General features: G+C 35.6%; 1 protein-coding gene across 2 annotated transcripts in view; it reads right to left on the bottom strand.

Moving 5' to 3' along the window:
- Positions 1-4,030: 4,030 nt before the first annotated feature.
- Positions 4,031-18,206, bottom strand: part of npat (nuclear protein, ataxia-telangiectasia locus) — a 54,880-nt gene continuing 40,704 nt past the window's right edge. For both annotated transcript variants that reach the window (XM_028800177.2, XM_028800176.2), the window contains exons 15-18: positions 16,843-16,942; positions 9,998-10,064; positions 7,482-8,937; positions 4,031-5,489 (exon numbers count right to left, since the gene is read on the bottom strand). In XM_028800177.2, the coding sequence (XP_028656010.2) occupies positions 5,409-5,489; positions 7,482-8,937; positions 9,998-10,064; positions 16,843-16,942 (1,704 nt within the window). In that variant the 3' untranslated portion in view covers positions 4,031-5,408. The remainder of the gene's footprint in view (positions 5,490-7,481; positions 8,938-9,997; positions 10,065-16,842; positions 16,943-18,206) is intronic.

Consider the following 18,206-nt stretch of genomic DNA (forward strand, 5'->3'; position numbering starts at 1 on the left):
TTGAGCTTAGAAATTCTCAGCAACCAAATTCAACTAGTAATTGGATTTCCTGCTCCTTGCACTACCTCTTTATCCTCTTGGCCTCTTTCTCAAAATGTGCAACATTGTTAGAGGTGTCAATCAATACTGTATCATCTGCCAACTTGACAACTATCAACAGATCATCTCAAAGTATTAGTACAGAGAAGAGTATAAGGGTGATCAATGTATGTTGTGGAGGTCCTATCAATGTATAATGGAGTGTAGAAGTTTATTAATCAACCTTACCCTGTTAAGGAGAAAATCTATAATCCATATGGTAAGATAGGGGTCCACCTGTAACTCCTGTAGTTTACTGCAAAATACAGTATGTCAGGCTTCATGCAGTTAAAAGGCTGAATCAAGCCAATAAACACTATTCTTACAAGAGTGTGGTTTCTCCAAATATGCATAACTGTGTATGATATGCATTAACAAAAAACTGAATCAGGAGGTAAGGCAACCTACAATGATGGTATTCCAAGAATAACAGAAACCAGACAGTAGCAGATTGCCCATTTTGGGAATGATCTGTACTTAGACCATTTTGGGTTAAAATATTTATTTGCATCTCCCTCAGATAGCCTTAGATCTAACTGCCAATAATCTAACAGAAATATTTGGAGTGAAATTAGATGGAATGATATTATGCAATGAAAAATCTAATGTGATATTCAAAACGACATTACTTGCTTAAATAATGGAGAGAGAATCTGAAGTAGCCATGAGCACACTTATGGGTTATTGCTGTGTGTTTACAATACAGTGCAAATGTCATAGGCACCTTTTTGATATTTATAGAAATTCTGTCTTAGAACTGTATCAGAGTGAATTAATGCATTTTTAAAGGCCTCGTTACACCAAATATTAGTTTGTTTTTTTTAAACTTAACTGCTCATAAGTTTAAGTATCAAATACTTTTTTCATTATTTTTTGAAGTGTCTTCATTTTACACAAATACTCTTCTACAATACTGTACAGTACATTGCAAATTTGTAAGTTTTGACTCCCGTAAACCATGTTCAATAATTTCCATTATTCAAGAGAGAGGCTATGAAAATTGTAAAGACTTCTACAATGGTTGCTATGCCACCTTATTTATTTTTTATTTCTCTGCCTACTGCATATAGAGCTGTCATAATCTGGGTATTTGCCCTTCCTGGAGCCATTGGTTGTATTGGAAAAAGTCAGTGTTATGCATAGGGTTAGGCATTGATTGGCGTTCTCTGTCAGGGGGGAAGAAAACAGATTAACATGGGTACAGAAACTTCAGTTTTCATTCCTTTAAAGCTGCAAAAACATCTTGAAGCCATAGTGACATGCAGTGTGATTTTTGAGTTTCTGGTAAAAAGAGGTCTTGTTCAAGGAGAAGTTCATGTGTCTGCAGCAATGACTTCTGACAAAAAGTGACAATTCATTTTTAAATGCAAGCTGAGCTCTTCTTACTCCTAAGGACAAAATAACACATCTGGTGCAGGATATATAAGTGGGTGCGATTCAGACTGGAGTACAGGAGGGTACACCTGAAACACAAGGCCCATGCATGTCATCTTTTTGGTAAGAGGAAGATAAAGCAGACCTTTCTTGGGGTCTGTAGAGTTAGTTCAGGGCATCCAGCTCTATGATCCACTTTTTAAAACTTAAACTCTGTGCAAGACATCAGTCGTACACCAAGAAAAGAGTCCCTACTCCTCAACTCTCATGTAAGAAAGACACAAAACTGCAGAAGACACAGCAAAGACTTTAAAGTAAAGAGGACTGCACTGCATCATCCTTAAAGGCTCAGTTGGTACCATAAATCTGCTGATCTAGAACTAGACTAGTCAGAATTACCAAGTAGGTAGTAAACTGTCTTGTTGTGCACCAATTCCATGTTGAACTGTTTCAGGCACATAGCTATAGTTTTTACAAGTTTATAACTATCTTGGAGACACAAATCCTTGCAGCCAGAGCTGTGCATCAAAGCAAAAACTGACTGTGACCCCACACAAACTCTAAACATAGAATGCTAAATTAAGAGGCTTTAAAAATCAGGAAGAGTAAGTAGCCAGCTGCTTTGAACTCTTGTGTTGACAATAGATGTATTTATAGTTCTACAATTCTTGTTCTCGTCAGTAAATTGCAATCAGTTTCTTAAAATGAGTTTTGGTTACCTTTATACCCCACCTACAGAAAAAAAAAAACTGTATATGCTTTTTGTATACTTTATTATTATGGTTACAGCCCCACTGGTGGCCGTAGCAAGGACAAATACAACAAAAGGGCAGCCTACACTTGTGCAACTGTTGTTTAAATATAAGAGCCATTAAAACCCCAAGCATCTGCACTGACAAATTTTTTTCAGTTTAGTACTAACTGGGTGATGATGCAAGTCATTACCAGAACAGCGAGACATAAAAGCAGTCACGAGTTGAATTATAGTCAAGTAGCAACATTCAATCTGACAGCCCTAATGTAATGAAGGAGGAAGCATGTGCCAAGTTAGGAAGAACATGAAATCTCCACACAGTGAAGTGGAAGCAGACAGTAACTAAATAGTTGAAAGAGTAAACATGAAGAACAAAGAAAGACAATATTTAATTTCAGGGACCAAAGATTAACTGAGGGAGAATTTGACCCGGACATTAGAAGCTCAACATATGGTCATAGTGTAAGGCTGCGCAAGGCTAAGATCTGGAAAAAATAAAGACATCATTATTACAACCAAGATTAGAGTGGTCAGGAATACTGTGTTCTCTATTATATTTACTGATGCGAAAGCTGGACCATGAACAATTAACACGACTGAATTACAGTGTTGCTGAACACTTTTGCACATAGTGTGAATAAAAAGAGTTAAGAACAGAAAGGTTCTGGGTTGCATTAAGCCAGAAACTTAAGCTAAGATTGCCAGGCCAAGATTGGCATACTTTGGGCATGTAATGTGATCCAGTTCATAGGTATGGTGGGCGGAAGTGACATGCATGTGACAAAGAACACGCTGGTATTGATACTATCAAGACTGTCACAAGCATGAGCATGAACAGACTGAAAAAAGCATGGAAGTAAACCAGCCATAACCAATCATAAGTCTGTGGGGGCTTTTAATGTCATTATCATGCCTTTCCCAAATCTATGAGCTACTTTGCGCCATTATTACATCTATAGGATGTTTAAGCATAAAGTCAACATACTGTACACACATTTTGTTTATTTTAGTTTACTTAATTTTTTTCATTAACGGACTTTCCAAGTGAAAGACCAGACTTACCTACAAAATCTGGTTACAAAAGTCTTAAGAGACAGAACTCATTCACAATCTGAGGCCTGTTTGTATTTTGTGGTCGAGTTTGTGAAGGAATATATGGAAGGAGAAAAACAGAAAACACCCTTCCATCACCAAAAGATGATTTTTAATTTGCACCAATTTACATTACAAAGTGACTGAGCAGCCAGTTAACTAAAGTAATCTGCACCAAATGTATGTTTACTTTTCCTGCACTGTTTTTCCAGCTGGCCACTGCTCCACTCGGGTGCATGTGCAGCACACACAGACATCTTAAGAGTTGTCCATTAACCTAACAAGTAAGGCTTTGGAATGTGGAGGGAAAAACTGCAGAAACCAGAAAAAGCCAAACACAAAGAGCTAACATGCAAACTAACCGGCATGTCCAGGTATGAGAATCAAAGCAGGACTATGTGGCAGTACCACTAACCACTGCATTGCTGGGATGGCCATTTGCAAAATTAAATTATTTCATTTCAGTGTACCAAATGTGATTTTGAAAATCTGTCCAAAATACATTTATCTAAAAAGTTTTTTTTGTTTTTTTTTTTAATTATTCAATCCGATTAACAATTACATATTCTTAATTTTAATTTTGGTTCACTTCAAGTGTTCAAGTTTATCACTATGGATGTATAGTTTTTAGTTTTAAACAAGTAAAATGTATACCAGTAAAACCAAAACACCACAGCACCCATAAAATACTGAAGAAACATTCTTAAATGGAAAACATAAAAGTACATTAACTGGTTCACAAGAATAAAATTTATTTTAACTAAACTTGTCTGCAAATCAATGCAAAGCTTCAGAGGTTTTCAGGAGACACTCACCACTTAAAACAGCAGTATGAAATAAAAGATGTAGAATATGTGACAAAAAGATGCAATGCATTCCAAGTACATTAAGGCACACCATTTACTTTTATGAAAACGTGGCGAAACAAAAGAAAAACAGTACAAAGTCTTCAAGGCTCAAGTAAGCATGTAGAAATGAGCTAAAGTAAATAATGTACTGCAGGTAGCTGTTGGAGTACCAGAGTGCAAATGTCAAATATGAAAATTGGGAAATGTTTTAACTAAGTCAAATGTCCAAAAAAAAATAGAAACTGGGGGACAAATTTATAGTTACAGCCAAGATCTGTATCCGTAGACTGTAACGTAATAACACATACCAAGTCTTGAATAAAGTACATATTAGCTTAGTTACCTATTGAACACAGCAGGTACTAAGAGAATGGAGGTAATTCTACCTCCCGTAAAGCGTCTCACCCACGTCCAACTGGCGTGTTGTACCAAGGCACTGAATCTGCCAGGGACAATGGACCAAGATTTGCCAAATTTACTATATTGCAACGTCAGATCATCCCCAGTAAATAGAAACAAGGTTGGACAGGTAACAACAAATGCTAAATGATTTATAAATACTATTAATTTAATTTATTCTCAATAAGTGTTGTTGGCAGGAAAATCTAGCACTGGTTTTACACTGATTTTATTCATGTAGCACAGTCAGCCACAGAAGTGATGACTGATTATACTGGGATCATAAATGAATAAATAATTGACAATGAAGAAAAGCATTGCTGAGCAACTTTCATTATAATGCAACATTTCAGTGTTAATTAAATTCAATTAGTTCAATAAGGAATTTGCTGTACATAAGAGAAAAATAAAATTATGTTAAGATTGGTATATTTACACTTTACAAACAATGAATCACTTGTTCATTTCAGAGTTTAAAGTGAGGGGGAATTTAAGCAGCTTTACACAGATTTCTCCCTTTAAAAATAAATAAACTAGAGATGGCATGAAGGAACGAGGTGACTAAGAAGTGTCCAATCACTTCTACTGCCACAATTTTTTACTAACATATTTGAAACCGATTCTTTCCAATATATATTTATTTTAAAGTAATGGCAAATCCCTATGTCTCCAAGAAAGCTTTTCCTGGAATGAATCCTGCACTCTCTGCAGACCCTCTGGAGAAAAGAGAGAAAAAAAAACAAGTTTATTTGTTTTTCTATCTGATTTTTTTCCCCCCACCATCATCCGTGCCGATTCGCTGATCCTATATGCTGCAGGTTTTTGCAGTCTTGCGTGTTCCATGCACTGCTCAAGGCATTTTCTCACTCATCATAGTGCAGTGAAGATAAGAATTTGTCCACATCCATTCCATCTGGGAAAGAATCCAATAGCTTCTTCTGTTTCTGTAGTGCAGAAAACAAATTAAATTTAGAGAGAGAAAACAGAAACCGACAGAACTCTGGAACAATACAGTAATTTAAAATAGCTTACATATGGCCACAAAAAAGTATGAACACACAGCTGTATTTTTAATCTTTATATATAAATATGCTGCTGTGGCTGTTCGTTTGTCTCTCCAGGATTTTAAATCACCTGTAGCTAGCAAACTGTTTGACCTATTGACCTGAAATTTGGTACAAATATACTACATGATGTCTACTATCCGCTTTCGGGGTGACGATTGACCTCCAAGGTTATTCCTCTTTTTATTTTTATTTTATTGTAGAATCAACTCTCGGCAGCAGCCAGCAGGGCGGCAGTGTGGCACATGCGCACGGGTACCGTTCTCATCCCTACCACCTTTGCCGTCACTTCCTCTACCTTTTCATATCTTAAATCATTCTTGAGCCAGATTGATGACTTAAGTGCCAGCTTAAATGAAAAATTAAAGAAAACGTACTAAGTAATTACAATACAAAAAACTGACTTAAGCAGTTTCAATGTGAAAAGATGCCGACGAAAGAAAGATAAGAAGCGGGCCACTAGGGTGGAGAAAAGAAGAGCTGCTCAGGAAGCAGCAAGCGCATCAACCTCTGAGCAAACGAATGATAAACATACAGAGAAAGAGGATGAAAACTAGGAATGCTCAAGTCAAGTGTAACGTGCAGTGTGCCGTTACTAGTAATACATATTTGCTGTAATAAATAACCTTTATAATTGTAACTACTACTTCAGATTCTACAATATAAACTTCAACAGCATATAGTGGGAAAATAGAAAGTGATTTTAATTTTCAGAGTCACTGATTTGGTGAAGAACACAAAACGAGGGAACTTTATACCCAAAAGGAGGTTCAGAAACGATCTACCTAAATAAATAACTAAAGATTGAAAACATATAATTTTACCTTAGTATGTTCCTTTTAGGTGCCATAGTGGTTGTTTTACATTGTTTTCTTTCATTATTTTTTAATTAATTGTAATAGCTGTTTTTGATTTGCCATTATTAGGGAAGTTATCTTTTGTTTTCTTTCTCTTCCCAGTGCCTGTGGTAGATCTTGATTTGCTTAGATGTCTTCTATCCGAGAGAATTTCTCATTACTTGTCTGTGGAATGATCCTTTTAAGAATTTAACTGAACAAGGACAGTTATAACTTGGTCTTAAGGCCATTGTGTACATATTTCATATACAGAGGTTTAAGAAAGAATTCAGACACCATCACTATTTAACATTTTGTTATGGTGCATACTTTAGCTACAATCGTTTAATTTAATTTTTTCCTCATCAAATAACACTCAATACCCCAGAATGACAAAGTGAAAACAGGATTTCAGGAATGAGTGAAAATTTATTAAAATTAAAAACCTGAACAATTACATTGTCACAAGTATTCAGACCCTATGCTCTAACACTTGAAATCTGGTTCAGTTGCATCCTTGTCTGCAGTCCACATTTTGGTCAATTCAAATGATTACACATGATTAAGGAAAGTCACACACCTGTCTATAAAGGTCCCATAGCTGACAATGTATATCAGATCAAAAACATAAAAAGTGACGGGGTTTGAATACTTCCTAAAGGTACTGTATACTGCATGATGTTCCTGTTTATGTTTCAACATTACATTTCACATTTGTTGAATTCACTTTTCATATTACTGAATAGATTTGGTTTGCGCTTTGTTTTTAACTATTCTGCACTATATTTGCATGCTATTGGTGAAGAAAATGAGTAACATACTATAATGAACCCTTAGGGAAATTATTTAATTATCAGTCAGTATCTAGACAATTTATTACCTTTATATATTCATAAATTTTCTAATACACCTCTTTCTATGCGAAGAATAAACTAAATCCTTGCACACTTGCTACTGGAATTTCCTTAAGATAAGAACTAATTTTGATAAATACTATAAAATATATCCAATAGAAACTGACAGCAGTGTTACTTACTTTTGTTTTCTTCTTCCTTGCAGGTGAAACAGATCTCTGCTGATCCTTTTTTGATGGCGGACTCTTCTGTTCCTCACTAAGCTTCCGCTTTTTGCCTAAATTTTTGTTGTTTTGAGATATTTTTCCTGTCTGCTGAACACTGTCTTTCAAAGGAGTGCCTGTTCTAGCAATAGCTGCTCGAGACAGAATCATAAGTGTGTGAGCAGCCATGTTGATGCTGTTCTCACTTCCAGTTTCACTCACTGGGCTACAGGTAGGCAAGTCTGGTGTGGCAGGTGGTGGAAGATGCCTGGGTGTAAGTTCTCCTTCTTTGTTTATTCGCCGTCGCACAGGAGTCTTTGGGCAGTCTAAAGGATCTTCTATATGTTTACCTGAGCCAGGAGTCTGTGGTATTGGTAGTTCTGAGCCACTCAATATCAGCTTATTTGAGGGAGGAGAACCTGGCACATGTCCCTGAATATCCTGTAGAATTTCAGCTGCCTGCTTGGTTAATGGACTGACACCCTTGCCTCTACGAATTTTAAGCCTCTGTTCCTCTGGAACTTGCAAAGAAATATTGGATGAAACTGAAGGTTTGTCATTTTGTGAGTTAGTAGGAGCATTTTCTTGGGCTCGCTGCTTGCTTTGCTCTGGCTCTAGTTCATTTTCTTTATTTGCTGTGACATTAGCAGCATCTTCCAAGGACGACTTTTTATCGGTCCGCACCTCTTTGCTTTTTGATGCACGACTTTCTGCCATTTCTGACCTCCTTCTCTCATCTATATCTTTTCCAGATCCTGAGTGTTTCTCTTTATGATCAGACGGGGTGAACTTATCTTTTTGATGTATATCAGTCTTTGCTGTGTGTACAGGTGTTTCATTCTTCTTATTTACAGAAGAAGTAGATTTCCGTCTTTTTTCCTGGTCTCTTCGTGATTCAGTATCTTTAGATCTATCCTTACTGCTAACAGAATCACATGATTTTCTGACATCCGAGTCATTCTTGGATTCAAGAACTGTTATTTTGTGTACACTTTCAGATGCTGAGAATTTCTCTCTTTGATTCACTTGGTCCTGCCCATCTGATAACTTTGCTTTACCTAGATGTCCTCCTGATATTCCGGTTTGTTCAGTAGTTCTTGAGTCTCCTCCAGTTCCTGTTTTTTGGGTCTGATCTTTCTTCACAGAAATATTAGGGATGGAATGACTGTTTTGACATGTTTTTTCAGACTCCACAGTTGTTGATGACACAGTTAATGAAGGGGCTTCCACCATTAAAGCTTTAGATTCACTTGTTTGGCTGCTGCTTACAGAAGTGTTTAAGCTTTTGGATGTTGAAATGTTATCAAAACACAGAACTCTTTTGTGACTTAGACTTGTTTTTAGACTAGAGCTGGATGCTGATGAAACCGTAACAGATGGCACTACAGAGGGCTTCTGCTGTTCCTCAGTTCCTGATGTTTGCATTACAGTAGATCTGAAAGAGAAAGAAATCAATGAATGCCACACCATCATAAGATGCGACTTTCTGGAATATGTTCACAATTTGTTTTTAAAGATCTTCTGGATGTTAGTAAGTAGGATATTTCTTAATTGAGGAGGGGTAACGATATGCTACATCATTTTATATCTTTCAGTATGATGGTCTTGATTCGAAAAGTGTGATGAATTGAACAATACAGTACATTATACATAACAGACAATGCTTAATTTATATATGCTGTGTTAAATACTAAAATAAGCACACAGCAAGAAAACCCCTTGCCTCATCTGAAAAACCTTTTTGCAGAGTCATCAGAGGCACAGAATGCAGAACCACTGTTATAATCACTACAAGAAATGAACGCTACCAAGGCTAGGCTGTCTAGGGAGCTGTTTATGATCTGAAAAATAGGCAACAATTCAATGGCCGAAAGTGAAGGATGAGGTGATCCTGTAAAGGGCAGTGGACTCAGCATTACCTGGCTATGCCTGGAACCTCTATACTGAGTGAGAGGTGTTTTTTTTTTTTTTTTTTTTTTTTAAAGTAGTCACCACTAAGGTATTTCTTTGCCTTTTTCAAATAAAGTACATGTACTCATTTTTCCTCAAGTAAAATTTAAAAATTGTAGAACACTTTACAAGATGAAAACCATTGAAAACTACAGTGCTGTGATTGTTCATTTGGGAAGTCTACTTTTTTGTCACTACGTGTAACTCATTTTTTAACATCATTATGTGCTGCTCTTGTTTTGTGCTACATATGCTACAAATAAACCACTCTGAATGGGTCAGGCTAAACTCCATTGTTTCATTCAAAAGCCTCAAATAACAGTTTTATAATGCTGATTATTTTAATCAATTAAAATGAACATGCAAGACATATTCTCAGGGCATTCCCTATTTTTGCTGTTTTGAAAAATGCATCGTTTTGACATTACTATAACACATTGAATAAAAATTATTTTATAAATTGTTACATGTCTAATCTTAATAATTCAGGATGCAGAAATCAATGTTCACAATAGAATTAAACAGGATTCATTTGCATCTCCTACCTTTGCTTTGGTATACTACTGACATTTGCAGATTTCTCGGATCCCGATCCAACATTTGAGGACTTTCCTTCAAAGGGAATGCAAAAGTAAGACATTAAGCACCTAATATTTTATATACATACTGCATAATCATAGTATTTCTTCGCTACATTCTTCAATCTGCATTAATATGTAATTAATAAGTGCATCTTTCTTTAAACAATCAAATGTCAGAATGCCAAATTTCAATATTTGAATAAGCTTTACATGTAATGTAAAAGCTGCATTCAGTTTCATTAGCATTTAACCAGATTAAAGCCCTGAAACCAAACCAATGCAATTATTGACACTCTATGCTTTGTCTTTATTGGCTCAGAAACTGATCTAAACTCTAACACTTGTATTCAGCCAGTCTATATTAATCAATTTTCTGAAACTGTTTTTTGTAATAACAGGCCATTGGGATCAGGAGTCTGTTCCAAAAGTAATGCATGTATCATGTACAATGTTGATTAAACCGACATGCATGCTGAAGATAGTTATTTAATTAAACTGCCTTAGTTACATTGTAGGGGAAAAATTGATGTGAATAAGCTTTTGTTACTTACTTTTACACTTTTTAACTTAGTAATTTAGGTTAATTTGTTTGCATTATATATCTTGACCTGTTTAGATTTAAGAGGGAAAAGATTTATCCATCTATCCATCATTTAAGTTATTGGGCTTAACTGTAAACATTTCAATCATTCATAACCAACTTATCAATCACAGACACGTGTAATAAGTTGGCAAGGAGTGTGGTAGACAGTAGGACTTTAGGCACCTTCATCAAAGCTAGCCTTCATGTTATCTTGGAAGAAGCTAGTGGATGGGACTGGCCAGCCTTGTTGGTCTGAATGGCCTATTCATATCCAGATTGTTGTAAATGTTCAAATTTGTTAATTACTCAAACCCATTAATTCTACATACAAAATACCTGACCTAATCTCTGTAGTGTGCAAGAACACTTATTAATTTCTTCAAGCGAGATGGCCTGCATCCGAACAGCTTCGGCGCCCGGGTCCTCTCCGAAAACATATCGAAGGTAATTCGTTTATCTTGACTATCTATCTCTGCTTTTAACCCCTTCCGAAATGCCACTCCTGTGTTTGGTCATGATAATTGTTTAAAAAAATCTTCCATAAAAGTGCGCAACATAAATACTGTAATAACCAATCTTAATGCACATAGAAAATCTAGGCAATACGGCATAAACGCCAATAATTTAATTAAAGTTACTACTTTAGATGAACAATGTATTAAAACTGTAAAAACAGATCATAGATTAAATAAAAAATACACACAAAGCGGCGCTAATAAAAATAACTTAATTCCTGTTCCCTATATCAATAACGCACATAGTATTCATCTCTGCTCCTCCGAAACATTGAATATTGCACTATTAAATATTAGAGCTTTAACTAACAAGACGTTTTTTATCAACGACATTATTAGTGAAAAAAAAATAGATTTTATTGCACTAAGTGAAACGTGGCTTAGCTCAGATGGCGCAGCTGTTTTAATCGAATCTGCGCCTCCGGATTACAGTTTTACTCGTGCTGATCGCCAAGGAAAGAGAGGTGGAGGGCTAGCAAACATTTACTCTAGCAGGTTAAAATGTAAAAATATCAGTTTTGGTAAATTCAAGTCTTTTGAGTATCTCGCCATTATTATTCAGGGAGATTCTCACGTTCTAGTATTATCCGTGTATAGACCTCCAAAATTCAACGCGTCTTTCTTTGAGGAATTCTCTGACTTGATGTCAATCTTAATTACGAACTATGACGCACTCTTAATAGTCGGCGACTTTAATTTTCATGTAGATAATCAATGTGACCAAAAAGTAAAAGAATTTATGAACCTCCTGGACTCTTTTGATTTGAGACAGCTCGTTAATCAGCCTACACATAAAGCAGGTCATACGTTAGACTTAGTAATTACTAAAGGACTAAAAGTTGATATAAAGCAGGTCATTGATATTGGTCTTTCAGACCATTTTCTTCTACTTTTTAATATAGAAATAATGATAGAAAACACTCATGAGAAGCATATTGTTAAAAAACGCTTCTTTGACTCATCAGCAACTTTAAAACTTACAAACATTCTAACCAATCAGTCCGTTTATAGTGCCAACTATAATAGCGAGGAGAATGTAAATAGTAAGGTGGAAAGATTTAATACTAAAGTGAGGGCTGCTGTTGACATAGTTGCACCTGAAAAGACAGTTAAAAAATCTTCTAGCATTGTTATACCATGGAAGACCCAAAGAGTGTCTGATTTAAAGAGAACATGCCGTAGAGCTGAGCGTAAATGGAGGAAGACTAAACTAACTATTGACTATGAGATATTAAAAGTTAAAATAACAGAATACAATAACACAGTCCGTCTTGAGAGGCGCTGCTATTTCTCTAAGATTATAAATAACAATGCTAGTAATCCCAGAGTCTTATTTTCGACAATTGATCATCTGTTAAACCCAGGTAACTCAAAGGAATGCCTCCTAAGTACTTCCAGTAAAACCTGTGAGGCTATCGCTGTATTTTTCAATCAAAAAATTAATGATATTAGAAATAACATAGAATATCTCCCCAACACTAAGGATCCCCCGAAACCCCAGTACTCCATAATAAATAAATTAGAGTCTTTCACTAGGATAGATTTACCTGATTTACATAAAATAATTTCTCAAATGAAACCATCCACCTGTGCCCTTGACCCAATACCAACAAATTTTTTCAAAGAAGTATCGGGTGTGCTTATTGATAATGTTCTTGACATAGTAAATTCGTCATTAGATACGGGGGTCTTCCCAGACTGTCTTAAGACTGCGGTAGTTAAACCCCTACTTAAGAAAAATAATCTCGACCCCTCTTCTCTTGAAAATTATAGACCCATCTCTAACCTGCCTTTCTTAAGTAAAATTCTAGAGAAGGCAGTCATTATGCAGTTAAATGAGCACCTCAATAAACATGCTATTCTTGATAAATTTCAGTCAGGTTTTAGAACAAATCACAGCACAGAAACTGCACTCGTTAAAGTAGTAAATGACTTGCGGGTAAATGCAGACAGAGGCCATTTATCTGTTCTCATCCTCTTAGATTTGAGTGCCGCATTTGACACTATTGATCATAATATTCTTAAGAATCGCCTTAGTCAATGGGTGGGCCTCTCTGGCAGTGTCTTAAACTGGTTTGAATCCTACCTGGCAGGGAGAAAATTCTTTGTTAGTTGTGGTAATTATAACTCAAAGACACATGATATTCTATATGGTGTTCCACAAGGCTCTATCCTGGGTCCGCTGCTCTTCTCCATCTACATGCTTCCATTAGGTCAGATTATCTCGGGACATAACGTGAGCTACCACAGCTATGCTGATGACACACAGCTGTATTTATCAATAGCACCTGATGACCCCAAATCTCTTGATTCGTTAACACAATGTCTAACCTGTATCTCAGAATGGATGAATAGTAACTTTCTCAAATTAAATAAAGAAAAAACCGAAATCTTAGTGATTGGCAATAATGGATACAATGAGGCTATTAGAAATAAACTGGATGCATTAGGATTAAAAGTCAAATCGGAGGTAAAAAGCTTAGGGGTAACCGTTGATTGTAATCTGAATTTTAAATCGCATATTAATAAAATCACTAGGACAGCATTTTTTCACCTAAGGAACATAGCAAAAGTTAGACCTCTTATATCATCGAAAGATGCAGAGAAATTAGTTCATGCGTTTGTCTTTAGTCGGCTAGATTACTGTAATGCACTCCTCTCAGGACTACCCAAAAAAGACATCAATCGTTTGCAGTTAGTGCAGAATGCAGCTGCTAGAATCCTTACCAGGAAAAGAAAATCCGAACACATTTCTCCAGTTTTGATGTCACTACACTGGTTACCTGTGTCATTCAGAATTGACTTTAAAATTCTGCTTATGGTTTATAAAGCTTTAAATAATCTCGCCCCGTCTTATATATCGGAATGTCTGACACCTTATATTCCAAATCGCAACCTCAGATCCTCAACTGAGTGTCTCCTTAGAATTCCAAGAGCAAAACTTAAAAGAAGTGGTGAGGCGGCCTTCTGCTATTATGCACCTAAAATCTGGAATAGCCTGCCAGTAGGAATTCGCCAGGCTAATACAGTGGAGCACTTTAAAAAACTACTGAAAACACATTACTTTAACATGGCCTTCTCATAACTTCACTGTAATTTAATCCTGACACTCTGTATATCCAATTCATTATAATAACTATTCATTCAAAATTTGTACTAACCCCTACTCTCTCTTCTGTTTCCTTTTCCGGTGTCCTATTGGTGGTGGCTTGTGCCACCACCATCTACCCAAAGCACCATGATGTTCCAACAATGATGGATGGATTAAAAGCCAGAAGTCTGTATAACCATCAGCATCAAGTGACTCCGTGAGAACCCTAACTACAAAGAGGACTATTTCATTTATGTTAGGTAGAATGCCCAAAGGGGACTGGGCGGTCTCGTGGCCTGGAACCCCTACAGATTTTATTTTTTTTCTCCAGCCTTCTGGAGTTTTTTTTTGTTTTTTTCTGTCCACCCTGGCCATCGGACCTTACTCCTTTTTATGTTAACTAAGGTTGTCTTATTTTAATTTCTTATTTGTCTTTTATTCTTCTTTTCTTCATTATTTAAAGCACTTTGAGCTACTTTTTGTATGAAAATGTGCTATATAAATAAATGTTGTTGTTGTTGTTGTTAATTTTACTATATAAAGTACCTACCTACCTATCTATCTTCATACTGATGTAATTCTAATAATACCCTGCATCAATCAAAGCTACAGAATAAAGATTTATTTGCATTATTCCAGGATAGAGTCTGGATTCTTAGAATATTGAGACTTTACTACTATTTAATTTAACTTGCAGTTTCCCATATTATTATAGCTTTCATATATTTCACATTAAATTCAAATATTATATTTTGTTGCCGTGTTCTACAAAATAAATGGCTTTTGATCTGTTTTGCCATTATTCTTGGTTGTGTTTTAGGACCGGTTTAAGAGTACCTCACTGCTTCTACTATCTTAATTAATCTGATATGTTCAAATAATGTAATTGTTACATTTTTTGCCAGAAAATAAACATACATTTTATCCAAAAGTCCAAAAACATTTTATTACTGCTGAAAGTCTTAGGTTTTCCCACCATTTCTTCTTGACTTGGAAATTTTAGATTTAAGGTGTAGCCAAATGTTTTCTACTCAGCAAGGCATTAGAATGTTTGTGAGCCAACATATTAATAGAACTCATGACCCAATATGGATTTTATAAACTGTTACACATGTACCAGTTACAGTATATATATTAAATAAAATATAAATAAAATATTAAATAATGTATTAAATAAAAAACACAAAACATACTTGTACTTTGACAGAACAAACATTGCTATTTAAATATAATTCAAGTTTAGAAAAATTAGATCTATTTAAAGGCAAATGTTAGTATTTGAGTGTAAAAAAAAGTCCTTTTTTAACCATGCACTAATTTCAGCTTTGTGTTACTCCAGACACGGTATACTGCAATAAGTAAGTATTTTGCAAGATTTTTACAATTTGTAATTGTTAGTTTGGACAGATTTTTCTACATCTGTGCTCTGCTTTTTGGTTAACAAGCGTACTATCAACACATTTGAAACCCTTCTTCAGCACCCCAGAAGTATCATTTTGGTCCTGATCCTGTTCCCTTTCATTCTTGAACCTCACACGATTTGCTGGTGTAAAACTGTTAAGAATTCATTGTATCAAACAAAAACTGGTTTCATTTCTCTTTGACATAATGGGAAATAACTGCCATATTTTTGATTTTCCTTTTATTATTTTAACCACTTTAAAATCTCTAGTTTAAATAGCATTTTCAATGTCAGGAAAGCATTCTTAGCTTCCTCAATGAACACGTCTTTTGGAGGCTTCTGGCTTGACACGTAATTCCTAAAACAATGTGCTATATTTTGGTGATGAATCCGGTATGATTCTTTAACTACTGGCACCCCACTCTGCAAACTTTATCAAATCGGGCTGCTCCACACAAATGATCTACTATCCAGAAGCTGTTTTCTTCTTTTAAACTATAACCTATGCTTCACACCTATATGTGAAGTGTATTCAAACTTTTTGTGTACTATTTTTTTTTACTTATTAGCAGAGTTTTTAAGTTGCTATTAATGACAGTGTATGCCAACTAAAAATATGAGGAGGGAATACCCAAAGATCATTACAATACAGCATTTAGTACTTTCAGTAACTCCTTTTGTGAAACATCAATAGACTCCCCATGCCACCACATATATAAAATATAGATGAAATTGCCTTCACATTTTTTACCCTAGCGGACAGGCACACAGCAGAGCCGCTTGCTGGAGGAAAGAGAAGGTGTGGAGGACTAAAGTAACGTGTGTTTCACTTGTTTAAGTAATCATGAGCGATTTTGTAGGAGTTCAATATATGCAGGCATGTAAACTGTCCTGGATGCACTTTTCTCTTTGATCAGGTTGCTTTCTATGCACAGAAAAATTTTTTTCTGTGGTGGAGTGACAGCGCAGAAGTGCTATATGTGACGTACTGCAAACAAAAAACAATAATAATAAAGCATACAAAGGCACATTAAATATAAATGTACATATAGTAGTACTTAGGACCTATGTTCAAATATACAGTATTTAAGTATTTCTTATTTTTAATCATTTGAACCCCAGTTGTAGTATAATTTGACAGCCCTAATTTATAAACACAAAAAATACCCCTTAAGTACCAGATACTGCATGCCATTTTTTATAATGTCTACTGCTTACTTGTGTCTGAAGAGCTTTTGAGTGCTATTTGTCTCGGTTTTGCTGGTATAGGCAACTTTGCTGTAGTTGGTAAAGTGGAACCAACTGGGACATGAAATACCTAAAAAAGTATTTAAAAAAATAAATAAATAAATAAAAGTATATATACATAACACACACATCTTACCCCCATTAAATACACAATGCAATCTAAAATTTTAAAGCTAGACAAAAATGTAAAAAAAGAAAAATGTGCATTTTTAAATGCTATTACCTAAAAGTGAGGCTGCATCTTTAGCTGATGTACAACACCAACTCGGAAGAAGTTGAGACCAAAATGGAAAATGCAAGTAATAAACAGAAAGCAGTGATTAGTAAAGGATACTAAATGACCTTTAAACTGAAAAATATACAACAGCCCCATGAAGTTACAACTAATTAACTTCATTTGTTTTTCAAAAACAAACTTATTTTAATTTTGATCCTTGAAACATGTTTTAAAAAAAAAAAAAAAAAAAAAAAAGTTTGGACCGTAAGGAATTTACCACTTTGTAATATTGCCTTTCGTTCTCATAACATGTAATAAACATTTAGGTACTGAAAACACTAATTTATTGTGTTTCAGATGTAAGTTTGTCCCATTCTCCTTGCAAAGATGTCTTAAGGTGTGCCAGCAGTAGGGAGCCTTTGTTGTCACATTTTGTGCTTCAAAAAGCACCACACATTCTGAGCTGGGGACGGGTCAGGACTGCTGGCAGGCCAGTTGAGCATCTGCACCCTCTTCCTACACAGTTATGCCTTGGTAATGCATGTTTTTCATTGTCTTGCTGAAATATGCATGAGCGTCCAAGGAAGCATCTTGCAGGCAAAATCTGTATTTTCTTTTCGTCATTAATGGTGTCTTAATGGAACTGCAGGTTATCATTGCCCAATGCAGTGACACAACACCATATCATCCCAGATGCTGTCTTCTGGATCTGTAGCTGGTCAAAGTCTGTATGGTCATTTACTTCTTTGTTCCAGAGGATATAACACACATTTCTTCTAAAAAAAAAAAGACCTGAAATACTGATTCATCCACTGTTGGATGGTCCATCCAAAGGCTCTTCTGCACACTGTTAACATATGGCCTCCTTTTTTGCTCTGTATAGATGTAATCGGCATGTGTGGATGTAACTATGTATTTGTGGTACTTGATAAAAGTTTGCCAAAGTACTGCTGAGCCCATGTGGTTATATCACTTATTGATGAATGGCGGTTCTTGACGCAGTGCTGTATGACGGATTGAAGGCCACATATAGACAAACTTGGGCTTGCACCCTTGACATTAACATAGCAAAAAATTAAATCTAAGCAGGTGAAAAGTTGTAAGAATTATTGACTTG

Source organism: Erpetoichthys calabaricus, chromosome 4 (assembly GCF_900747795.2).
Source record: "Erpetoichthys calabaricus chromosome 4, fErpCal1.3, whole genome shotgun sequence".
NCBI classification, from domain to species: Eukaryota; Metazoa; Chordata; class Cladistia; order Polypteriformes; family Polypteridae; genus Erpetoichthys; species Erpetoichthys calabaricus.